General features: G+C 38.2%; 1 protein-coding gene across 2 annotated transcripts in view; it reads left to right on the top strand.

Annotated features, from left to right (window-relative positions):
- The first annotated feature begins 753 nt into the window (after positions 1-753).
- RPRD1A (regulation of nuclear pre-mRNA domain containing 1A) overlaps positions 754-27,206 on the top strand; it is an 82,073-nt gene continuing 55,620 nt past the window's right edge. The window contains exon 1 of one of the 2 annotated variants that reach the window (XM_025996980.2): positions 754-1,166. In XM_025996980.2, the coding sequence (XP_025852765.1) occupies positions 1,016-1,166 (151 nt within the window). In that variant the 5' untranslated portion in view covers positions 754-1,015. The remainder of the gene's footprint in view (positions 1,167-27,206) is intronic. The other variant, XM_025996982.2, reaches the window with a different exon arrangement.

Here is a 27,206-nt window from a genome sequence, read left to right as displayed (position 1 = left end):
TCCAATTCTGATCCTCTCTTTGACACTACTGTTAATGTAGTATGTATTCTCCCGGACTTTTTGCCATGCATTTACATACTTATGAACTCATATACAATATACACTTTTATTTTTTCAAGATTTTATTTATTTATTTAGAAAGAGAGAGCATGAGCGGGGAGTGGGGAGAGGCAGAGGCAGAGGGTGAAAAGAATCCCAAGCCGACTCCTCGCTGAGCAGGGAGGCCAATGGGGGAATTCAATCCCACAACCCCGAGATCACAATTTGTGCTGAAATTAAGAATCGGAGGCTCAAAGGCCTGAGCCACCCAGGTGCCCCACAACATACACTTCATAAACAAATGTGTATTTTTCACCCTGGAACTTAAAAAAAAAAAACCCTCCAATCTACCACTGGATTTATTAATCTTTTAAACTGCTACGTGTATTCTGTAATATGCAGTATCACAATTAATCTATTTATCTGCTGTGAATGAGCCACACCCAACTAGCCTACAGCAGTGCCGCTGTTTCCCTAGCATTGAGAGCAATTAGCGAAATTACAAGGTCACAGGGAAGGTGCAATTTTAAAGTATATCACACCAAATAGTCTTCCAAATTGGCTGTATCAATTTGCACGCCTATGCGGAGATTTTTAATCACCCCTTTTTTAACATAAGGCTCTACCCCAGAAAAGGTGCAGGCTGGGCAAGCCCCACCCCGCCCCCCCGCCCCCGGCCAAAACCCCGAGGGCACGCCCCCTCGTGCGTCCCTTGCGCCAGCTTTGGCCCCGCCCTTCCGCTCAGAGGCCCGTCGCTTGGCCTTGCCTCTTCCGATGGGCGGGACGTGGAGGGGCCCTGACGTCACTACCGGCCGGACGCCATCTTGCTGGTCTGCGGCCGGTCTTGGATGTGGCGGCAGCGGTGGTGAAGGCGTGGGGAAGGGTGGGGTGAGGGGGCGAGGCCGCAGCGCGGGCGGCGAAACTCTCCTCCCCTCAGCCCCACGGCTTGGGACGGCGTGAACGCGGTGTCGGAGGGATGTCAGCCTTCTCTGAGGCGGCGCTGGAGAAGAAGCTGTCGGAGTTGAGCAACTCGCAGCAGAGCGTGCAGACCTTGTCCCTGTGGCTCATCCACCACCGCAAGCACTCGCGGCCCATCGTTACGGTGTGGGAGCGGGAGCTGCGTAAAGGTGAGTGGCCCCGCCACCCGGCCTGTTCCCGGGTGTCGCCGGGACCCTCCTCGCCAGCCCCATTCTCCCAGCGACCCCAGCTCCCGGCTGCCCGGCACCGCCCTGCCCGGCGCCCCGGGCTCCCTGGCGTCGGTGGTCTGCGGGCTGGGAGGAGCGGCGTGCACCGCGCTTCCCACAGAACCTGCGCTTAGTAGGTATTGTTGCGTAAGGATTAGAGGATTAAACGATAATAACGACAACAAAACAAACAAAAACCCCATTCTGACTAAACACAGAGGCGATAGCCAGGGGCTCAGGACTCTGTCGCTGATGGGGGCCAGAAATTCAGTCAGGTATTTTTTTCATTCTCTTGATTATAATGGAGGATGGGGGTGGAAAAGGGAAGTGGAGAGAGAAAACGATGGGTGGCGTGGGGATGGGAGTTAATTCCATCATATCTATAACACATCAACTCAGTCTCGTAAAATTCGTAGGGGAGTCTGAGTTTTGCAATTGGGGAATCTAAAACTGCATCTCTGCATGATTCAGTGGGAGAACCCTGAATTTGTAGATTTTAGAGGACTAGGATTCGGGGAATTCATGAATGTCTGGGTTGCAATTTCCTCACCTCGAAATGAAAACGTTAGATTGAGTGATCGAAAGCCCTTTTTGCTCTATGATTATGTATCTCTAGGGCAGCGTGCTTGTTTGCCAAAACATTAGTTCTCCTTGAAATGAAGTAAACTTCTTTGAGCAGTAGTCTGTTCTCACTAAAATACTCAGAATCATTTCAGTTCTGCAGAGCAACTTTTATCTGTAAGAACTGATTCTATGTCAGCGTGACTGAAAATAAAAATTTTTCATTTGTTTATAGGGTCTTGATTTGCACCTTAATTCATTGGGTCGAGAGAACGGGAACTCATTGTTTCAGACATCCTGATGTAGCCATATGATGGTTATTTACTAATTAGGGGTTTTAGCCACCGTATTTAATCAAAATAGATGCTTTGCTTGTTTACTGACCCGTAAGAAATCTGTATGAGGTATGGATATGAGGGCTAAAATATGGCATTGGCTATACGGAGGGAGAAAACTTGTACTTAGGTATTTGCTTGTGTGGTTTTTTTTTTTTTTTTTTTTTTTGCTTGTGGTTTTAATGTCTTAGGAGAAGTTGACTTAGAACCCTGTTTTTCAGTTCATATATAAGTGTGTGTGTGTATTGGCACTCAGGGAAGAGTTCATCTTCTGTGAGTGGCCAGAAACGTTTGAGAAAGGAATAGATATATGAAGGTCTGAAAAATAGTTGTGAACTCTGAAAAGGTAGTAATTGTCTTTGCTTCTCCTATACTGTCCTAGATTTCAAAATAAGCAAAAGGCTTGGAGGGAAGAGTTTTAGAAACACACATAGTCAATAAAGGATTGATACCCAGGCTATCTTAAAAACTACCAGAAGTTAATATATAAATAGCAGTATTGTTAAAGGCATTGCACATGAGAGAAAACCTGAAAGGCCAATAAACGATAGATAATAATAATCAGTAAAAAATAAACCAATGAGGGGATCCCTGGGTGGCGCAGCGGTTTGGCGCCTGCCTTTGGCCCAGGGCGCGATCCTGGAGACCCGGGATCGAATCCCACATCGGGCTCCCTGCATGGAGCCTGCTTCTCCCTCTGCCTGTGTCTCTGCCTCTCTCTCTCTCTGTGTGACTATCATAAATAAATAAATAAAAATAAAAAAAAAAACAAAAATAAACCAATGAGGTACCACTTTATACCCTTCAGTGTGCAAAAGTAAAAAAAGTATGACAGTATCAAGAATTGGTAAGGATGAGGAGAAACAGGAACTCTTATACTGCTGGTTTGAGTGTAAAAACGAGATCAACTTAGTGACCTCTTAGGAAGTTGAAGGTACAATCATCTTTGACCTAGTAGTCCTCCTTCTAGGAGTGTATCCTAGAAACTAGTATCTGTGCTCAAGAAATTTTGTATATTGCAACTTCTTAGTAACAAAATTAGGACCTGTTGGAGTATGGATAAATGTAATATTCACAGAACAGAATCCTGACCAGTAGTTGTCATGAAACAACATGACTGAATTAAAAAACAACAAACAAGCAAAATGTTGAGCTAAGAAAGCAGGTACAGACAATATGCCATTTGGTAAAGTTTGAAAACATGCAAAAACAAACAGTACTCTGTTTTGTTCACAGATACCTGTGGTTACAATTAAACATGCATAGTAATGATTAACATATTGCAAGATAATGGTTACCAAAAAAGGGAGAGAGGAAGTGAAAATGGATCTGTGTTACCTTGTATTTCATATATATATTTTTAAGATATGATGCATGTGGGAAAATGATAAGATGTTCTATTAACTGGGTTTGAGGATATTCCCATACATTTAAATGCTTCATTATTAGGAAAAAAGAAGTCATATAAATAGATGCTTTAAAAGGAGAGTGGTGTTGAGTGATCATGGGGGTGGTGGTGGTGGTGATCATGCTGCTGCTGCTGCAGTTTTGTTTGGTCTTGGATTATCTGCCAAAAGTTTTCTTGGCATGACTGTACCTTTGTAGGACAGAGCCTCTGTGTCCCCCTCACCCCCACTGTGGAATTTTGCTCTTCAACTTTCGGATCCTGCATCGCTTGTAGCATAAAGATAAAGAATAATTTCCTGAATATCAGGCTTTGTTTGAGCCATCTTACTGTGATATTGTGAATTCTCACATTATCTCTACAAAATGTGTTTATAAAAGGAAATGATCAAACTTGAAATAAGTCAAAGAATAAACTCAGTTGAACATTATATTAAACTTGACATTCTTTCTTTTTTTTTTTTTTTTTTTTTTTAAATTTTTTTTTATTTATTTATGATAGTCACACAGAGAGAGAGGCAGAGACATAGGCAGAGGGAGAAGCAGGCTCCATGCACTGGGAGCCTGATGTGGGATTCGATCCCGGGTCTCCAGGATCATGCCCTGGGCCAAAGGCAAGCGCCAAACCACTGCACCACCCAGGGATTCCCTTGACATTCTTTCTTGAAATATTTAAAGGAGACAAAAGTGTTAACACTATTAGGAAAAATTACTGTTCAATATATGAGAATGAGTAGGTAAAATGATGTCACAGACGGTAATCATTCACTTTTGAAGATTTCCTTTCTTGTTCTATCTTCCTTATTTTTGCCTCCTTTAAAGGAGAATTTCTGGAGAGGAGAAAAAAAAGAAATTTCTGTTTAGAGGGATATACCCCAGCCTTTATGAGGACTAATGTAGCTATAATATCCCTGAGAAATCTAAGAGTGTAACCAAAAACAGGAGGATTTTGTTGTTTTGTAACAGCTTTATTGAGATATAATTGACATATCACACAATTCATTCATTTAAAGTATGTAGTTCAGTGGTTTTAGTATATCATACAGTTGTGAGTCTGCCACTACAATTTTAGAATGTTTCATCACCCAAAAAAGAAAACTGCCTTTTAGCGATCACCCCCGCCCCCCACAATCCCTTCCACCTTCCCCAGCCCCTAGCAACTGTTAATTTACTTTGTCTCCATAGGTTTGCCTCTTCTTAGCATTTCAGTAAATGGAAGCATACAGTATGACATTTTTCATGATTGACTTCCTTTGGTTAGCATTAATGTTTTGCCAGCTCATCCATGTTGTAGCATTTATCAGTATTTCATTCTCTCTTTTTTTCTTTTTTTTTAAGATTTATTATTTACTTTGGAGGGCATGGATGGGAAGGGGAGAGGGAGAGGGAAAGAGTCTTAAGCAGACTCTAAGCTCTGAGTGGAGTCTGATGTGGGCTCAGTCTCATGACCTGAGCCAGAGTCAGATGCTTAACCAACTGCACTACCCAGGTGCCCCAGTATTTCATTCTTTTTATGTCCAAATAATAATACATTATATGAATTTATTCATCAGTTGATAGATATTTGGGTTGTTTCCATGTTTTGCTATTAAGAATAATATTGCTCTGAATATTTGTGTACAAGTTTTTGTGTGGATGTGTTTTCATATTTTTTGGGAGTATACCTAGGGGTAGAATTGCTAGGTCATGTAGGATATCTATGTTTAACCTTTTTTTTTTTCCAGGCATTTTAAATTTTTTAAAAATTAATTAATCAATTATTTATTTATTTATTTATTTATTTATGATAGTCACAGAGGGGGGGAGAGAGAGAGAGAGAGGCAGAGACACAGGCAGAGGGAGAAGCAGGCTCCATGCACCGGGAGCCCGATGTGGGACTCCATCCCGGGTCTCCAGGATCGTGCCCTGGGCCACAGGCAGGCGCTAAACTGCTGCGCCACCCAGGGATCCCCTATGTTTAACCTTTTGAAGAACTGCTAGACTTTTCCACAGTGACTGCATCATACATTCCTACCAGCAGTGTAAGAGGATCTAATTTTTCTACATCTCTGCCAACAGTTATATTATCTGTCTTTGATTATAGCTATTCTGTTGGGTGGTAAATTGGTGTATGGCTGTGGTTTTCTTTTGCATTTCTCTTTTGGCTAAGGATGTTGAGGGTATTTTCATGCGCTTATTGGCCATTTGTATGTTGTCTTTGGAGAAATGTTTGTTCAGATCCTTGCCTTTTTTTTTTTAAGTATGCTCCACACCTATCATGGAGCCCAGTGCAGAGCCCAGTGCAGAGCTTAAACTCAGCACCCTCAGATCAAGACCTGAGATCAAGAGTTGGACATTTAACCTACTGAGCCACCCAGGCGCCCTGATCCTCGCTCATTTTCAAATTGGGTTTTTGTTTTTTGATTAAGTTATAAGTGTTCTTTATGCATTCTGGATACAAGTCCCATGTCAGATCCATGACTTGCAGATTCTTTCTCTCATTCAGTGGTGATTTCTTCCTCTCTTACCAGCTAGCTGTCTTTTGAATGCAATTATTTTAAACGCTGACTCCGTTTGGGGCTGAATTGTAAAACTGTTAACATCTATCACTAATTAAATTACATATTACATTCATTGCTATGGAAATAATGACCATGAACATAACAGAATTTACAAAACAACACTGACATTTGGCCTTTTTTTCTACACATGAACACAACAGCAACAATCTGTGAGAATTGTGGAAAACAAGATAGATAGGAAGTTCCTTCCAGTCGAGAGTTGCTGCCTTCAATAGTCTAGTTGGTTGAATCCTTTACACTGGCTTCTGGTATGTTTTTCATATTTGAGTCCTAACAAAATCGTAATTGCCTCAACCCTTTAGAATATATTAATTCATCTTGTATTGATTATCTTTTATGTGCCAGGCATTGGCTATTCCAGTTCTTACATATCAAATGTATTTCAATAAAAAATAAACATATAAGAAAAAGAGTTTGTCCCTGTCATCATAGAATTTAGTCTCATGGGGAGAGCTAGCAGTAAGCAAGAAGATTATAAATATAAAGTTGATTTATTTAGTTATTTTTAAAGATTTTATTTATTCATTCATGAGAGACACAGAGAGAGGCAGAGACATAGGCAGAGGGAGAAGCAGGCTCCCTGCAGGAAGCCCAATGCTGGACTCGATACTGGGACCCTAGGATCACACCCTGAGCCAAAGGCAGACGCTCAACTGCTGAGCCACACCGGGACCCCTAAATATAAAGTTTAAATTAAGTTCATAATAAAAAAAAATTTAAAAAATAAAAATAAAAAAATAAATTAAGTTCATTAAAGTAGGAAAACCTTAAGTGGTTAAATGGTGAAGGGAATTAACTTTGTAAGGTGACTTTTACTAAAAGACCTCTAGGGAGGGGCACATAGTCCTGAGAATATAGGAAGACACTTAGGGGAGAAGAAGTAAGATGCAAAGAGCCACACCTGGGATTATTCAGCTGGTGAATGCTTGTTACTACTTTACCAAAAGTGACACCTAAAATATTATTTAGAAGTTAAATTTTTTTTTTCTGTGTGTAATCATTTGCTAAAATCAGTACTTTGTGTTAAGTAAGCTGTATTAGACATCTTTCAGGGAACTAATTATCACTTTATATCATATGGAGTGCGGATTATGTGTTGGTTACAAAGTAGATAGTGGGCTCCTTTAGGTGATGGTTTTCCTTTTTTCAGTTTTTAGCCTGTATAACCCCAGCATATTGCCGTTGATAAAGGTCTTTAAATATGTTGAATTAACATTTATATTTGTGAGTATGATTAGGTTTGTAAGAAGTGTTAAAATAAGTACAGAATATTCTTAGCAGCTCTAATTTATTTGGTTTTAAAACAATAGAAAAGGTAAAGAACATTTTTGTTTGCTCTGAAAATGGAGCAATATAAATATATAAAACAAAGAAGTTCTATTTTGACAGTTCAGTGTCTTTTATCTATTTTGACAGTTCAGTGTCTTTTATGTTTGATACTGTTATTTGCTTCTTGTTTTAGAGTTAGAATTGAACAAGTAAGTTAGACAATATATATATTTGTTTCTTAAGTTCTGCTACTTAAAAGGATTTGATGCTCCAAACTGCATGTCTTATGAACTCCCCCCCATGTGGTCATCACCCAGCTTCAACAGTTATACTGTTAATAACTAAAAAAAAAAGCTAATTTCTTAAAATATCACCAAATATCCAGCTAGTCTTTGTTTTCTTCATTGTCTCACTTTTTTTTTTTAAAGCCATTTGTTTGAATCAAGGTACAAGTAAAGTTCATTCATTGTATTTGATCGTTGTTTTCCTTAAGATCCATTACATGTATGGATTCCTCTCTTTCATTTTACATTTATTCTTTGAAAAAAACAAATTTGTTGTTTCATAGAAATTCTCTCAGTCTAGATCAGGGGCTCTTGGGCTGTATGATTGAAGGACATCTTTACTGTCTTAAAAATTATTGGGGTGCCTGAGTGGCTCATTCGGTTGAGCATCTGACACTTGGTTTTGGCTCAGGTCATGGAATTGAATCCCACATCGGGCTCTGCGCTCAGCTCAGAATCAGCTTCAGATTTTCTCCCTCTCCTTCCTGCTCATCCTCTCTCTCTAAAAATAAATAAAATCTTTAAAAAAAATTATTAAGGACTCATCTTTCATTTATGTGGGTTTTAGTATCTAGTTGCAATTATATTAGAAACTAAAACATTTAAAAATATTTACTTAATATTTTAAAACTGCAGTGCTAAATTGACTTCATGTTCATAGACAGTAACATACTTAATGAAAGATAACTATTTCCTAAAAATATTAGGGAAAGGAGTGATTTACAGTTTTGCAGATCTTTATGTCTGTCTTAATTGAAGCCAGCTGGATTCTCTGCCCTTGCATTTAATCTTGCTGTATTGTATATCACATGACTTCTGGAATACACCACTCTACATGTGTGAGAAAACTAGAATGAAAAAGGCATACTGTTAAAAAATAAAAGGCAAATAATGTCTTGATATTACTGTGAAAATTGTTCTGACTTCATGACTCTGTGAAAATGTCTTGAGGACCCGTAGGGATCCATAGACCATATACTGAGAACTAGACCATTTCCAGTAAATTGGTAGTTCGATCAAGAGGCTAGGATACCTTGCATTGCCTAAAGGAGGCATTACTTTGCCTTAAGCGGACATGTTCCCTCCAAATATTAATTCCTTTTCTACTCAGTGTGAACTTTAACTGAATTTATGAGATTTTCCTTTGTCTTGTAATATTTTTAGGTTCTCTTTCCTACAACATAAGCTTTTTTTTTTTTTTTTAAATGTTCATTTGATATTTTTGCTGCTGTAAAATTTTAAGCCAGTTACCCTTAAATTTCTAATAAAAATGAAGGTGTACTTTAAACAAACATAGTATGATAATCCATAATTTTACAGATGTGTTTTGGATAAAATGAATTTTTTATTTGAAATATACCAGTAAGTTAACCCTATTGGTTTCCTTTATTCCTCAAATATCTATTAAGAGAGCTCCTGATTGGCAGGATGAGCACTGGGTGTTAGGCTAAATGTTGGCAAATTGAACTCCAATTAAAAAAGAGAGAGAGAGAGAGAGCTCCTGCCCTGTTGCTAGACCAAGGGATGATTTCAGCAGATAAGACATACATAGCTGTCTTTATGGAATTTACATATCAGTCAGGGAAATGGACTCTATTAAATTAGTTCCTGCACAGTGATAAAAGGAGAAACCTAACTGGGAAACTAGTCTAGGCAATCAGGGAAAGCGTCTTTGATATGTGACTTAAAATATGAGAATTTACTAGGGGTTTACAAAATATATAGACAATTTTTACTGTTGCTTTAATCATTTAAATGTGGTTTTATGTAGAACATACGTTACTTGGCATTGTAAATATAACATTTCAGTTCATGATTCCTTTTTGGAACTAGGCAGAACAATAAAGTAAATGTTTTAGATAAATTTTAAATGTTCTGTGTCTACAAAGAACTTTAAGTAATTTAAGATATTTTAAATCTTTTTGTTCGTAAAATGTATTAAGAGGCTTATAATGATGAATTAGTCACCTTGATTTTTTGGCCATTTTTGGTTCTGTAGCACAACTCTTGGCTGCTGTCAGGTACCTATTAGTCTTATTCTTCTTTTTATAGCTTTTCCTTAGTCCTTTCTTTAATAACTGAGAAATTGTGAATTTTACTGTGGTTATGTTAATTGCTTTGACTTGCCAGGTGTTTTGAAAAATACACAGCTATATTTTAGTAATAACGTGCCCATAATTTAAAAATCAAAAAGGAAAAAAGTTTATAAAGAGAGGAGTAAGACAGACTCTTTCCCATTATTCACTTCTTTACCCATACATTTTCCCCACCTAAAGTCAATTTAACAATTTATGTCTTTCCAGAATTTCTTATGTATATATAGTCATATATATATGTTACAATTTCCTCCTCTCGTTAGACAGATGGTAGAGTATTATATAGAACAACATTAAAAAAAAAGAACAATATAGATTTCTCTGTGCATTGCTATTTTCCCTTTCAATTTATCTTTCAGATTGTTACATGTTTTTATCTATGGTGTTGCCTCATTTAAAAAAAAAATTACAGTGTTGGGATCACCTGGGTAGCTCTTTTGGTTAAGCTGTGAACTCTTGATTTCAGCTTAGGTCCTGTCAGGGTCCTGGGACTGAGTCCTGCATGGTTTTGTACTCAGCAGGAGGTCTGTTTAAGGATTCTCTCTCTCTCTCTCTCTCTCTCTTTCTCTCTCTGCCTCTCAAATAAATAAGTGGTTCTCAAACTTGTTCAGATACCAGTTCTTGATACTTTATAAATGTTAGTAAAGACCATACTGATAGGCATACTTCACTTTAAAATAACTGTGCCAAATGTATCTTCATTAATTCTAGTACTGGCTAATAGAAGGAAGTATCAAAGGATTAAGCCACATTATGCAAAAAGACTTAAAACTGAAAAAAAAATTTTTTTATATTTTGAGAAAATGGCTTGCATTGGTTGATTTTTGTGATGGCTCACTTTTTGGTCCAGCTCAAAGAATGTCATTCTGCTTCAAGAGCATGGCTTAAAATCCTTACCTATTCAACAAATTGTCTTTTTTTTTCTTTTTTTTTTTTAGTATTTGCACAAGTTATAATGTGTACTGTATTCTGTTTCATCGGGTTTTTAAATTTAAATTTTTAAATTTATTTAAAAATTTAATTTATTTATTCATGAGAGACACACAGAGAGAGGCAGAGACGCAGGCAGAGAGAGAAGCAGGCTCCATGCAGGAAGCCTGATGTGAGACTCAATCCTGAGACTCCAGGATCATACCCTGGGCTGAAGGCAGGTACTTAACCCCTGAGCCACCTAGGTATCCCTCATTGGGTTCTTTTTTAAACAAACTAAATTTGTTTGGGTAGTCAAGAGCCATGTTTTGCTGATGAAAAATTCGGTTTTCTTTTTTCTTTTTTTTTTTTTAATTTTTATTTATTTATTCATAGAGACACACAGAGAGAGAGAGAGAGAGAGGCAGAGACACAGGCAGAGGGAGAAGCAGGCTCCAGGCAGAAAGCCTGACGCGGGACTCGATCCAGGGTCTCCAGGATCACGCCCTGGGCTGCAGGCGGTGCTAAACTGCTGGGCCACCGGGGCTGCCCAAAATTCGGTTTTCTTATAAGAGTATCATGAATTATTTTGAACAGTACTTGTGATGGTTAATTTTATGTGTCAGCCTGACTGAGCCATGAGGTGGATAGATAGAATAGGATTTCTTAAAGTAATTTCTGGAGATTTAATATTTGAATCTGTAGACTGAGTAAACCAGATTGCCCTTCTTTAATGTGAGTGACCAAAGTCAGTTGAAGGCCTGAATAGAATAAAAAGACTGACGCTTCTGTGAATAAGAAGAAATTCTTCTTGTCCTATTGGCTTCTTTTCCTGCCTTTGGACTCAAACTGGAACATGGTCTTTTCCTGGGCCTTGAGCTGGCATTCAGATTAGAATTATACCGTCAGCTCTCATGGGTCTCCAGCTTGCTGCCTGCAGATCTTGGGACGTGAGAGCCTTCATAATCTAATGAACCACTTCCTCTTAATATTGTAATCTCTTTATATGTATATACATGCTCATTAAGTAATATAACAACTTTATTTAGATTTACTCCAATTTAGTAAATCACCTCTATTTATTATGGATTTAATCCAAGAAAGCTATTTGAGAATTTTAAAAATGCAATTGATATGCTATAACTAGCACACAGAAAACTTAATGATTAAAAATAATTTCATTTTATGTATTTATTATTACTTTTTTTTTTTTTAAGATTTTACTTATTTATTCATGAGAGGCACAGAAAGAGAGGCAGAGACACAGGCAGAGGGAGGAGAAGAAGCAGACTTCATGCAGGAAGCTGGATGTGGGACTCGATCCTGGGAATATGGGATCAGGCCCTGAGCCAAAGGCAGATGCTCAACTGCTGAACCACCCAGGCATCCCCCATTTTATGTATTTATAATTTGGTGTTATATCTACTTTCTACCATCAGTATGTTGATGACTCAGTGATCTCAGTGATTCCTTTTGCATAGTCCCAGTCTCAGTGTTGTTGAATGGTATTTCTTGAGCACTACAAACTCAGTTTGCACAAAGCATTCCTTTATGTCATCTTTCCCCACTTCTTTTTTTTTTTTTTAAAGATTTTATTTATTCATGAGAGACACAGAGAGAGAGAGAGAGAGAGAGAGAGAGGCGCAGACACAGGCAGAGGGAGAAGCAGCAGGCTTCATGCAGGGAGCCTGACGTGGGACTTGATCCCAGGTCTCCAAGGTCACACCCCGGGCTGAAGGCAGCGCCAAACCGATGAGCCACCCGGGCTGCCCCCTTTCCCCACTTCTATCCCATTGTTGCTCCTTTTTATTTTCTTTTTTAAAAGATTTTATTTATTTATTCATGAGAAACAGAGAGAGGCAGAGACACAGGCAGAGGGAGAAGCAGGCTCCATGCACGGAGCCCAATCAGGCCCTGGGCCGAAGGCAGGTGCTAAACTGCTGAGCCACCCAGGGATCCCCCCACTGTTGCTCTTCTTGGCTTTCCTATTCCAGCAAAAGACATTACTGTCCATCAGTAACCTAAGCTTAGAACTTTTAAGTTTGTCCTGAGCCCTCCGTATACATACCTCATCTTCAGCTGTTTTTTTGCTATTTTAGTAATATCTCTACTGCCCACATCCTCCTCTTTAGTAGCACCTCTGCAGTAGCCTCCCATCTGATTTCCTTGTACTTAGCCTCTTCAGCCAACCAGTTGTCCTACTTACTAATGTTAACATAGAATTACCATATGACCCAGTAATTCTGTTAGATACATATTCCAAAGAATTGAAATATTTAAATATTCAAACATATACTTTACAAGAATGCTTATAGCAGTGCTATTCACAATACCCAAAAGGTGGAAACAACCTGAATGTCCATCAGTGGATGAATAGATATATGTAGTGTGATGGAATATATACAATAGAATATTATTCAGCCATGTAATGAAAAGGAATGGAGTGCTAATTCTGCTACAGTGTGGATGAACCTCAAAAACATGTGAAGTAGAAAGAAGCCAGACACAAAAGGTAACATATTTTATGATTACATTTGTATGAACTATCCAGAGTAGATAAATTCACAGAGCTAGAAGGTGGAGCCAGGAGCTGGGGGAAGGGAAGGAATGGAGAGTGGGTGATTGTTTAATGGGTCTGAGGTCATTTTTGTGGGGATTGTGGGGTGGGGTGTGACAAAAATGTTTTGGAACTAAATGCAAGTGATGGTTGCTCAACCTTCTGAATGCACTAACTGCTGCTGAAATATTCACTTTAATGTGGTTAATTTTATATGAATTTCCCTTTTTAAAAAGTGATATAAACACCTGCACATTTATGTGTTTATATGCTTTTATATACTCTCTCTCTCTCTCTCTCTCTCTCTCTTTTTTTTTTTTCTAAGACAGAGTACTTGAGCAGGAGAGAGAGGCAGAGGGAGAGGGGAGAGAGAATCTTAAGCACACCCAGTATGGAGCTCCATGTGGGGCTCAGTCTCATGTCTCTGAGATCATGACCTGAGCTGAAATCAAGAGTTGGACGCTTAACTGATGAGTCACCCAGGCACCCCATATATACTTTTTCTATTTTGATTCTGTCTCCTAACCTCAGAGCTCTGGTGTAAATTCCTTTCTGCAGCTTACTCTAATCTCCAGGAAGTTAATTGTCCCATCTATAGTCCCTATTCCTACTTTTTTTGGGATGAGGTTTTTTTTTTGGGGGGGGGGGAATTCCAGTTAACATGCTAAATTTATAACAATGTAGTTTGATACCAACTTTTTTTCAATAGCACACAAAAACTGTTCTTACACAGTTGTCTCCCCCCTTTATGTTATTGTCACAAGTTACATCTTTATAAGTTGTATGCCCATCAAAAGAATTACTGTTTTATGCATTTGTCTTTTGTGCATGGGAAACAAAGAGTTACAAACCAAAACATAATACTGGTTTTTATAGCTATGTGTGTAGTTGCCTTTGTTGATGATCTTAATTTATATGGCTTCTAGTTACTATCTAATGTCCTTTCATTTCAGCCTGCAGGAGTCTGTGTAGCATTTCTTGTAGGACAGGTCTACTAGTGATAAACTCCGTAAGCTTTTGTTTAGCTTGAAATGTTTTAATTTTAGTACTGAAGGATAGTTTTGCCAGATTTCTTTCAACAGTTTTTTCAAATTTATTTTTTATTTTTTATTTTATTTTATGGCATCTCACTGCCTTTTGGCCTCTATAGTTTCTGATCAGAAGCTGGCTGTCGATCTTAATTGAATTTCCTTTATACATTACAGTGTGTCATTTCTTGATGCTTTCAAAATGCTTTGTCTTCTAGGGGTGCCTAGGTGGCTCAGTTGGTTAAGTCTGTCTTTTGCTCAGGTCATGATCCCAGGTCCTGGGATTGGGCTCCCTGCTCAACAGGGAGTCTGCTTCTCCTCCTCCCTCTGCCCTTCTCTACTCTTCTTTCCTTGCTCATGCACGAGTGCTCTTTCTCTCAAATAAATAAATACAGTCATAAAAACAAAACCAAAATTCTTTGTCTTCTGAAAGTTTTCTTATGATGTGTCTCAGTGTGGGTCTCTCTGAGTTTATCGCACTCTGAGTTCATTGAGGGATGCCTGGGTGGCTCATCAGTTGAGCATCTGCCTTTGGCTCAGGGTATGATCCTGGAGTCCTGGGATCAAGTCCCATATCAGGCTCCCTGCCTGGAGCCTGCTTCTCCTTCTGCCTATATCTCTGCCTCTCTCTGTGTGCTCTTGTGAATAAATAAATCAAATATTTAAAAAAAGAGAGAGAGAGTTCATTGAGATGCTTGGATTTGTAGATTCATGTCTTTACTAGATTGGGGATCATTTTTGGCCATTGTTTCTTCAGATATTCTTTGTGCACCTTCCTCTCTCTCTCCTGGAATCCCTGTAATATTTATGTTTGTTGTATTGGTAGTGTGCTACAGAACCCTTAAGTTCTGTTCACTTTTCTTCATTCTTTTTTTTTCTGGTCCCAGACTCCATGTCAGTGGTCTTATCTTAAATTTGCAGAATCTCCCAACTCTGACATACTCTGTGGTGTTGTGGTGTCACCTCCCAAGTACTTTATACTGCTATTCTTATAGTACTTATTGTCCAGTATTTTAATGGTTCTGTGTAGAGTTTCTTATTATTGGAGGACTGAGCCTCTTCCTTTGTTGCCTTAGAATCTAATCTAGCACAAGGCTACATACTCAGTAGATATGTGTTGAATGAGTTATTCAATGAATGTTGAAAAATATGTAGAATCTGAGATTTTTAGAGTTGGAGTATTGCAGAATGTTTTGGTGTTTCTTTTAAAGGCAGTGCCTGATTTAGGAACTTCTGACATTTTAAGGCCAATAATGCATTTCAGTTATGAACATTTCCCTTACTGAGAAAGACTTGGAAAATTTCCAGCATTTTTTTTATCATATTATTCTGTTCTTCCTGTATTTATCAATTCTTAAGATAAATTCTTAATTTATCAATTCTTAACACTTAATTCTTTAGTGTTTCTTAAAGTGTTGTTGGTGGATCACCAAGACTCTTGTAGGGGGTATATGAATCTACAAGGTAAAAATTATTTCCATAATACTTCTAAGACTTTCCCCCCCTTTCAACTGCTGATATATGCTGTGATAGTGTAAAAGCAGATGTGGGTGAAAACTGGTAGTGTATAAATATTAAGGCAGAGGGATCACTCTTTACTAAAATTGTTTTTCACATGATGTTCACAGCTAAACTATCACTTTTCTGACTGCTAATCAAAGCAGTTCACACTAATTTTGTTCTGTCTTGACCCGTGTGTGTGTGTGTGTGTGTGTGTGTGTGTGTATGCAGGTGCACATTTCTTTATTGTGGTAAGCTACACATAATATAAATTTACCATTTTAACCACTTTTTAAATGTGCAGTTCAGTGGCACTATGTACTTTCACATTGTTTTGCAGCCAGCATTGCCATCCATCTCCAGACCTTCTTTCATTTTCCCAAACTGAAACTCCATATCCATTAAAAAATAACTCCCCATTCTCCCCTCTCCCAACCCTAGCAACCACCCATCTACACCCTATGGATTTGACTACTGTAGGTACTTCATAGAAGCGAAATCATATAATTTATTTTTGAATGTGTGTGACTGACTTCTGTAATTTAGCATGCCTGCAATGGATGAAACCATGTTGTAGCATATGCCAAAATTTCTTATCTTTTTAAAGGACGAATAATACTTCATTTTATGTATATACCACATTTTGTTTATCTGTTGAAGACACTAGGGTTGCTTCCATCTTGTGGCAATTGTGTATAATGCTGTTATGAACATGGGTGTGCAAATATCTTTTGAATCGCTGCTTCATTTCTTTTTAATATGTATCAAGAAATAGAATTGCTGAGTCATACATTAGTTCTGTGTTTAATTGTTTGAGGAATCACTATACTGTTTTCTGCAGCAGCTGTACTATTTTATATTCCTACTTATGTAGGAATGTGTACCAGGTTCCAATTTTTTTTAAAAGATTTTATTATTCATGAGAGACAGAGAGAGAGAGAGAGAGAGGGGGGGGGGGCAGAGGGAGAAGCAGGCTCCATGCAAGGAGCCCAGTATGGGACTCAATCCTGGGACCCCAGGATCACACCCTGAGCTGAATGAAGGCAGATGCCCAACCACTGAGCCACCCAGGCGTCCCCCATGGTTCCTATTTCTGCACATCCTTGCCAAAGCTTATTATTTTTTGTTTTGTTTCTATTTTTGAAAGCAATTCTAATGAATTTGGAGTAGTAGTATCTGTTTGGGGTTTTAATTTTGTATTTCCAAAATCACTAGTGATAATTCTATAGGTAAAGGTTATTTCTGGGCTATTTTGTTCCTTTGATCTACTTGCCTGTCCTTATGCCTGTACAATACTATTCCAATTAGTGTAGCTTTCTAGTAAGTTTTGCAGTCAGGATGTACGAGTCTTCCAACTTTAATTTCTTTTCTAAGGTTCTTTTGGCTATTTAATACACTTGAGAATCTATATGAATTTTAGGATTTTTTTTTTAATTTCTGCAAAAATACCATGGGGAGTTGAATAGGGTTTGGATTTAATCTGTAGGTCACTTCAGGAAGTAATCTGTAGGTCACTTCAGGAAGTAAGTACCTTAACAATAGTTAAGTCTTCCAACCTATGGACATGGGATCCATTTGAATTTACGTCGTCTTTCATTTCCTTCAGCAGTGTTTGTAGCTTGCAGTGTATAAGTCTTACACTTGTTGATTCAGTTTATTTCTGTATTTTGTTGTTTTCATATGATTATAAATGGAATTGTCTTTCGTTTCCTTTTTGAGTTATTATAATTTACAGAAGCTTTTGGGACGACTGGGTGGCTTAGTTGGTTAGGCATCTGCCTTCAGCTTGAATCATGATCCCAGGGTCCTGGAAATGAGTCCTGCATTGGGCTCCTTGCTCAGTGGGGAGCCTGCTTCTACCTCTGCCTGCTGCTCCCCCTGCTTGTGCTTGTGTGCACATATGCTCTCTTTCTCTGACAAATAAATAAAATCTTTAAAAAAAACCTGACTTTAAAAAAAAAAAAAAAAAAAAAACCTGACTTTTGAGTGCTGATTTTGTATGCTGCAACTTTGCTAAATAGGTTTGTTTTTTGTGGCATCTTTAAGGTTTTCTACAAGTAAAATCATGTAATTTATGAATAGTTTTTGGAAAACTTGCATGTGCCACATTAGGCCTGACAACTTCCCAGTACTTTTAAACACTTTTCTAGTGACATCAATAATGATATTTACACATGTGACTTTTGATCCTGCCTGATGAAATGAAATTTTTCAAAATTATTATTTTGATACTGCCTAAGAGTTGGAATGTCTCTGTAACTCTGAACCAGTATTTTTCAGAAGACCAATGCATGGTGTTACAAAATGATGCATGAATAAAAGATCCATTCGAAGAGCATGATAGATAGGATTTTAACATAAGTTTTTAAAGTTCATTGATATGTTTTAGGATTCCATATTAGAATTTAGAATTTAGAAAATAGAATTTATTTATTCATTTGAGAGAGAGATCACAAGCAGCAGGGAGAGGGAGAAGCAGACTCCCTGCTGGGAGGGAGCTGACTCAGGGCTTGATCCCAGAACCCTGGGATCATGACCTAAGCCGAAGGCAGACGTTCAGCTGACTGAGCCATCCAGCTGCCCCAGAATCTTTTTAAAAATTAAAATTTGTTGAGTTTTGTTGTAGTTTCAAAAAAGAATATCAACAGTTATCTGTAATAGCTATTAAAATACTTGGACTGATTGTATCTGGGTGAAGCCTGCTTTTTTTCATTACTTCTACTGAAACAACATTATCATGGTTTATTTAATAGAGAGCAGATAATGAGAATCCAGCTATATTCTGTTGAGCTGGAGGTTTGCAAAAAATGTATAACAGAGCTCTTTTTACTTTTAAGTTTTGGAAATACATTTTTTAAACATTATGTTAATTACTTTTTTATTACTATTTTAAAATCAACCAATATATATTTTAAAGTTCTTCTGTTTTAATTTTTAATAAGGTAAGCATTGGTAAGTATAAGCTATGTGAAGAAAATCTCTTTGGTCTCAATAATTTGTAGGACTATGAGGGCCTCCTAAGAGCAGAATGTTTGAATACTGCTCTCAGATTAATATATATACCATGAATGTTTTACATTAGTTTTGTTGTATTTAATCTTAATCTTGCCTAATTTAACATAATAATTGTTTTAATTTTTAGTTTTTTTTTTTTTTTTTTTTTAAGATTTTCTTTATTCATGAGAGATACAGAGAGAGAGAGAGAGAGACAGAGACACAGGCAGAGGGAGAAGCAGACTCCATGCAGGGAGCCTGATGTGGGACTCTATCCCGGGTCTCCAGGATCACACCCTGGGCTGCAAGTGGCACTAAACTGTTGCACCACCAGGGCTGCCCAATTTTTAGGTTTTTAAAAAAAATTTTATTTATTATTATTTTTTAATTTTTTTAAAGATTTTATTTATTTATTCATAGAGGCACACATTTAGAGAGGCAGAGACACAGGCAGAGGGAGAAGCAGGCTCCGTGCAGGGAGCCCTATGTGGGACTCCATCCTGGGTCTCCAGGATCACACCCCAGGCTGCAGGCGGCACTAAACCGCTGCGCCACTGGGGCTGCCCAAAAAAATTTTATTTATTCATGAGAGATGCAGAGATATAGGCAGAGGGAGAAGCAGGGAAGCAGTCCTCCCTGCAGGGAACCTGATGCAGGACTCAATCCCAAGACTAGGGTCACACAACCTGAGGTGAAGGCAGATGCTCAACCACTGAGCCAGCCAGGACCCCCTGTTTTAATTTTTAAAGCTTTAGCCTTCAGATCTTTTGGGGTGAAATCAGTGAAATTGCTATCACTATCTTTTAAATCAATATGTAAAGACTGTATGAAGTTTCTTTCAGTTATCTTCTTTTTTTTTTTTTTTTTTAGGATTTTATTTATTTATTGAGAGACACAGAGAGGCAGAGACAAAGGCAGAGGGAGCAGCAGGCTCCATGCAGGAAGCCCGACGTGGGACTTGATCCCAGGACTCCAGGATCATGTCCCAGGCTGAAGGCAGGCACTAAGCCACTGAGCCACCCGGGCTGCCCCTCAGTTATCTTCTTAAGGGAGTTGCTTGTACACTGATTTTAGGCCCTGAAACTAGAGGTATTAATGTGAACATTTTAAAAATACTGTTTAGGGATCCCTGGGTGGCTCAGCGGTTTAGCGCCTGCCTTTAGCCCAGGGCGCGATCCTGGAGTCAGGGGATCGAGTCGCACGTCAGGCTCCTGACATGGAGCCTGCTTCTCCCTCCTCCTGTGTCTCTGCCTCTCTCTCTCTCTCTCTCATAAATAAATAAATCTTAAAAAAAAATAAATTAAAAAATTAAAAATACTCTTTATTGAGACGCCTGAGTAGCTCAGCGGTTGAGCATCTGCCTTTGGCTTAGGGCATGATCCCAGAGTTCTGGGATTGAGTCCTGCATCAGGTTCCCTGCATGGAGCCTACTTCTCCCTCTGCCTCTCTCTCTATGTCTCTCATGAATAAATAAATAAAATCTTAAAAAATACTGTTTTTAGGTAATTGTAGATTCACATTCAGTTGTAAGAAATAATACATCCTGTTTAGCCTTTGACAGCTTTCCTCAATGGTAATATCATGCAGAACTAGTTTTTATGATTTTAAAAAAAATCAGATATTGGAAAACACCTGCTAGAGCTGTGATACTGACATTATTATAGTCAAGATACAGAACGTTACCATTGCCACAGGAATTTTCTTATTGCCCTTTTATAGGTATATTCACTTCACTACCAGCATACCACCTACTTGACTACAATTTATCCAATTTTTCTATTTTGAATTACGTTTTTTGGAAAAAAAAAAAAAGAACTGTATTTTAGAGAGAGAAGAGAAAGTGTGGACCCAGGGGGTTGGGAGTCAAGAGGGAGTGAGAGAGAACCAGACTCCCTACTGAGCACAGAACCCAATGCTGGGCTCCATCCCATAACTGCAAGGTCTTAACCTGAGCCAAAATCAAGATTCTGATTCTTAGCTGACTGAGTCCCAAGGCAGCCCTGAATTATGCTTTTGATGTTGTTTAAGAACCTTGCTTAGCCCTGGATTTTGATTTTTTTTCTATGTTTTGTTCTAAAGTGTTTATAATTTTGTGTAAGTCCATGATATGTTTTGAGTCAATGTTTGTATAGGGTGTTAAATTTAGGTCAAGGTTTGGTTTTTGCATGTAGGTATTCGAAGTCTCTAGCACAGTTTGTTGAAAGGCTTTCTTTCGTTGAATTGCTTTTGCACTTTTGTTAAAATTGACTTGGGCTTATTTGTGTGACTTTATTTCTGGGTTCTCAGTTCTGTTGAACCATGTGTCTTTCCTTCCACCAATAGATAACATTCATAGTCTTGATAACTGTAACTACATATCTTGAAATTGAGTAAATGGATTCTTTCTACAGTATTTTTTTTTTCTACAGTATTTTCAAAATTGTCTTAGCTATTCTAGTTCCTTTGGTCTTGTATACAGACTGTAGAATAATCTTGCCTATATTAATAAAAGTTATTTTGATAAGCATTCGTTAATGCTGTAATCAGTTTAGGGAGAATTGACATCTTTATTGCTTTGAGTCTTTTTTTTTTTTTTTAATTTTTATTTATTGATGATACTTACACAGAGAGAGAGAGAGAGAGAGAGGCAGAGACACAGGCGGAGGGAGAAGCAGGCTCCATGCACCGGGAGCCCGATGTGGGATTCGATCCCGGGTCTCCAGGATCGCGCCCTGGGCCAAAGGCAGGCGCCAAACCGCTGCGCCACCCAGGGATCCCGCTTTGAGTCTTTTAGTTCATAAACATAGCACATCTTTCCATTTCCTTAGATCTTCTTTGATGTTTTTAATCAACATTATGTAGTCCTATATGTGTTCTGTTGTTTTTGCACTTAAGCATTTCAGTTATTTTGAGCAATTTAAAATGGTATTGTATTTTTCATTTCACTGCCCATACATTCATTGCTTATATATTAAAATACAAGTGATTTTTAAGTGTTTATTTTGTTTTCTGTGATTTCATTGAACATAGTTATTAGTTCTTGGAGTTTTTTTGGTAAGTTTCCTTGATATTTTTCTGGGAAAACAGTCATGTCATCTGTAAATGGGTACGCTTTTATTTCTTCATCTTTGACCTCTGTTTTTCTTTTTCTTATGTTATTGAGTTTGCTGGCATTTCAAGCACTGAGTTGAGTAAGAATGGTAAGAGTGGACATCCTTGTCTTTTTCCTTAGTGAGAAAGCAGTTAGTCTTTCACCATTAGATAAAATGTTACTGGTAGTTTTAGTTTTAGATTCTGTATCAAGTTGAAATTCCTCTCTATTTCTGTGTTTGTTTGTTTTTTGAGAGATTTTTAAATGTTGTTGAATTTAGTTAAAAGCCTTTTTTGCACCAGTTGATCATGTGATTTTTTTTTTTTCCCCTTTAGTTTAATATGCTGTATTACTAACCAATTTTCAAATCTTGACCCAGGTGTACATCTCCACCATATATCCCACTTATTTGATTGTGAATTCTTTTTATATATTGCTGAATTCTATTTGTTAATATTTTGTTAAGGATATTTACATCTGTGTTTATGAAAACTGTTAGTCCGCTGTGTGTGTTTGTATGTATTGTTTTGAAATCAGAGGAGCACTGACTTCATAAAATAAATTGGGTTTGTTTTCCTATTCCCTGGAAGAGGTTGTATAGAATTTTTAAGGTTGTTTAAATGTTTGGTAGAATTATTTGGCAGAAACCATCTGGATCTGGAAATTTCTTTTTGAGAATTAAATAATTGTATATTCAATTTTGTTAAATGTCATAGGACTATTGAGATTTTCTGTATCATATTGGGTTAGTTGCTGCTGTAGGTTTTTTTTTGTTTGTTTGTTTGTTTTTGTTTTTGGAAGCGTAGTCCATTTCACCTAAGTTGTCAAATTTATGTGTCCAGGTTGTTCGTTGTATACCTTTAGTATCCTTATTGTCCTTTTGATGTCTATAGTGATATTTCTGGTACTGAAAATTTGTGTTTTCCCTTTTTCCTCTTGTCATTCTTTTTAGAAGTTTGTCAGTTCTATTCATATTTTCAAAGAAACAGCTCTTTGATGCTCAGCCTTACTAATCATTGGAAGATGCAAATCAGAACCACTATGAGATACCACCTTATACCTATTAGAATGACCATCATCAAAAAGATAAGAGATAACAAAAAAGCTGGAAAGGATGTGGAGGAAAGGGAACCCTTGTGCACTGTTGATAGGATTATAAACTGGTGCGGTTACTAGGGAAAACAGTATTGAGGATCCTCAAAAAATTAAAAATAGAGCTCCCGTATGATGCAGCAGTTCCACTTCTGGGATATATCCAAAGGAAATGAAAATGCTAACTTGAGAAGGTATTTGTATCCCCTACTAATAATATCAGTATTATTTACCGTCTGCAGGATGTCAGAACTACCTAAATGGTCATCATCAGATGAATGGATAAGGAAATTGTTGTATATATACACAATGTAATATTATTCAGCCATAAAAAAGTGAGGAAATGCTGCCATTTGTGACATGGGTGGATCTGGGGGGCATTTGCTAAGTGAAATAAGTCAGACAAAGAAAGACAACTATTGTATGATCTTATTTAGATGTCAAATTTTAAAAAACGAAACAAAACCCTAGAAATAGAAACTTGGCAAAAAGAGATCAAACATGTGGTGGTTGCCAGAGGTGGGAGACGTGGGAAGGGACAATTGGAAGAAGGGGTCAAAAGGTGCAAATTTCCAGTTACAAGGTAAATAAGTAGTAGGACTGTAATGTATACCATGGTGACTAGTTTATCTTGCTGTATTATATAAATGAAAGTTAAGAGTAAATCCTAAGAGTTCTTATCATAAGGAGAAAAATCAATTTTTTGCTTCTGTATGAGATGATGAACGTTAAAATCTATTGCAGTAATAAGCATTTCCCAGTATACGTATGTCAAACCATTATGCTGCATACCTTAAACTTGATGTATGAGATGTATGTCAATTAAATCTCAGGGAGAAAACAGCTCTTTGTTTCACTGATTTTTTTTCCCCCTATTTTTGTTTTCAGTTTCATTGATTTCTGGTTTTATTTTTTTATTATTTCCTCTGTTTCCTTGGATTAATTTTGCTCTTACTCTAGGATTTTGAAATGGGAGTTTAGATTATTGGTGGGGGACTTGTGTATCTTTCCTATTATATGCATTTAGTGCTAAAAATTTCTCAGCCCTGGTTCAGCTTTATTCCACAAATTTTGATAGGTTGTATTTTCAGTATATTTGTTAAAGCATTTTTATGATGGCTGCCTTAAAATTTTTGTCAGATAATTCTTCTCTCTGTCACCGTAGTGTTAGCATCTATTGATTGCCTTTTTTCATTCAGTTTGAGATCCCTTTGGTTCTTGGTATAATGAGTGGTATTTGCTAGATCTATATTCTTTGTGTTTTGAGAATCTGGACTTTATTTAATACTGTTTTATCTGGATTTCTATGATATTACCCATCAGGGGAGGGAAGTACTCTTTGTTACTGTTGAGTGCAAGTAGGAGTTTGGCTAATACCATGGAGTGGGGAGTTAGGAATGTGTGGTCTTAGGACTGCAGGGCCATGGTGGAGGTCTTTGCTTTCCACCAGGCCTTTTGTCACACCAGGAGGGGCTGAGGGGGCAGTGCCTCCTTACTGCTTGCTGTGTGGGAGTAGAAGTCCGGGCCTCCCTAACTTTGCCTTCTCTGACACTACTCTGGAGAGGTATTGGCTCCCCATCACAGCCTGGCTTCCCATTTAGCCTTTGTGTGGATGTGGGTGGAGCATGGTTTTTTATGCTGTTTTATTTTTCCCTGCGGTGTTTGGCTGGAGTGGATTGATTATCATCTTAAAGTTTTCTGTCTTTCTAGGATGTCCTTTTCCTGGTCCTTTGCCTAGAATGAAAAGATTTATATTGGAACTTTTGATGTTGGCACCTGTTAGGATTTCTGGGTTGCTGACTTTTCAACTCCCAATCTAAGATAAAGGCAACCCCCCCCCCCCCCAAAAAAAAAACCCAAGAACTTACCTTTGTATTGTTCTTTGGGTCCCAAGGTCCCTAGCCTATCTGCCTTTGTTTCTCTTCTTAGGTTTATTTATAATGCCCAGAATTTGTATTATACTTCTCAAGAGAAATAGGGAAAACAATCTGTTCTATCTTCCTGGAAACACAAGTTCCCTACAAATTGATCTTTATATTGAACGGGGACATAGTATTTGGAACTCTGAGGCTGGTACTTATACTAGTATTTTCTTGTCTTAGATATTATAAGAAACTTTCTGATTTGGATATTAATATTTTAACAAGTTTATTTTATTTTTTTATCTTTCTTTTTAAAGATTTATTTATTTATTCATGAGAGACACAGAGAGAGGCAGAGACATAGGCAGAGGGAGAAGCAGGCTCCTCACAGGGAGCCTGATGTGGGACTTGTTCCCGGATCCTGGGATCATGCCCTGAGCCAAAGGTAGATGCTCAACTGCTGAGCCACCCAGGCATCCCAACAAGTTTATTTTAATATAACTATGCTAAACAATTTTAGTTTTTATTGCTTTAAAATACACCCTTACTGACGTGCCTGGGTGGTGCAGTCGGTTAAGTGTTTGCCTTTGGCTCAGGTCATAATCTCAGGGTTTGGGGATTGAGCCCCACTTTGGGCTCCCTGCTCAGCAGGCAGTCTGCTTCTCCCTCTCCCTCTGTGCCTCCCCCTGCTTGGCCACTCTCTCTAAAATAAATAAAATCTTTTTAAAATCTTTGAATATAGGGATCCCTGGGTGGCACAGTGGTTTAGCGCCTGCCTTTGGCCCAGGGCGCGATCCTGGAGACCCAGGATCGAATCCCATGTCGGGCTCCCGGTGCATGGAGCCTGCTTCTCCCTCTGCCTATGTCTCCTCCTCTCTCTCTCTCTCTCTCTCTCTCTCTCTCTCTGTGTGTGTGACGATCATAAAATAAATAAAAAAAAAATTAAAAAAAATCTTTGAATATAGAAAATACCAAATTTCAGTTTTAAGCAACAGATTTGGAGAAAATATTTTGCAGTGTCTAAAATGGATCGTAGCTAATATTAATAGCATATAAGATGGTCCTGTGATTTCATAAGAAAAAGCAAACAGTGAGGTGCCTGGGTGGCTCAGTGGGTTAAGCATCCAACTTGATTTCTACTCAGGTCATGATCTCAGGATCATGAGATCCAGCCCTGCATCTGGCTGTGCTTTGGGTATGGAGTCTGCCTAAGTTTTTCTCTCTCCTGGGGTGCCTGGGTGACTCAGTCAGATAAGCATCTGGCTTCTGTTCAGGTCATGATCTCAGGCTCTTGAGATCAAGCCCTGCATCTGGCTCCCTGCTCAGTGGGGAGTCTGTTTCTCCCACTCTGTCTGCCTCCTCCCCCCGCCCCCCAGTTCCTCCACTCTCTCAAATAAATAGTCTTTAAACTTTAAAAAGGATTGAGACTGATTACAAATGTGTTTATGAACACAAAAATGTCTTGGATATATGAATTGGGAAGAAAGTGTAAGATATGTGTAGTATCTTATTTATTAAAAATCTTACATACGTTTGTATAAATTTGAATAAGTATATAATGTTTGCAAAAATACTAACTAGGTCTGAAAAGGATTCATCTACTAAGTAACTTATTTATGATAAGTGAGTAGAGATTAAAGGAGGTTTCACTATGCTCAACTTTTAAGTTTTTAAATTAACTTTTTTTTTTTTAAAGATTTTATTTATTTATTCATGAGAGAGAGAGAGAGGAGAGAGAGAGGCAGAGGGAGAAGGAGGCTCCATGCAGGGAGCCCGATGTGGGACTCGATCCAGGGTCTCCAGGATCACGCCCTGGACTGAAGGCAGGCACCAAACCGCTAAGCCACCCAGGGATCCCCAAAATTAACTTCTTATGATAGTTTTAAAGTTCTATGCAAATGAAAACAATAAGACAATAAGATATTGAACTTCCATGAACCCATCATCACCTAGTTTCTTTTTTTTTTTTTTTTTTTTAAATTTTTATTTATTTATGATAGTCACAGAGAGAGAGAGAGAGAGAGAGAGGCAGAGACACAGGCGGAGGGAGAAGCAGGCTCCATGCACCGGGAGCCTGATGTGGGATTCGATCCCGGGTCTCCAGGATCGCGCCCTGGGCCAAAGGCAGGCGCCAAACCGCTGTGCCACCCAGGGATCCCTCTTTTTTTTTTTTTTAAGATGTTACTTATTCATGAGAGACACAAAGAGGTGGAGACATAGGTAGAAGGAGAAACAGGCTCCCCATGGGGAGCCCAATGCGGGGAGCCCAATGTGGGGATTTAACCCCATGATCCGAGCCAAAGGCATACAGATGCTCAACCACTGAGCCACCCAGGCATTCCTATCACCCAGTTTGAACACAGTTAACATTTTATCTTTTGAGTTTTATCTACCTAAATCTTCTCACACACACACAAACCCCTCTTTTTTTTTCCTGCTAATTTTTTAAGAGATTTCATTT

The sequence above is a fragment of the Vulpes vulpes genome, chromosome 13 (genome assembly GCF_048418805.1).
Source record: "Vulpes vulpes isolate BD-2025 chromosome 13, VulVul3, whole genome shotgun sequence".
NCBI classification, from domain to species: Eukaryota; Metazoa; Chordata; class Mammalia; order Carnivora; family Canidae; genus Vulpes; species Vulpes vulpes.
The sequence above is the reverse complement of the archived record's forward strand: the minus strand, read 5'-3'. Positions and strand labels throughout refer to the sequence as shown.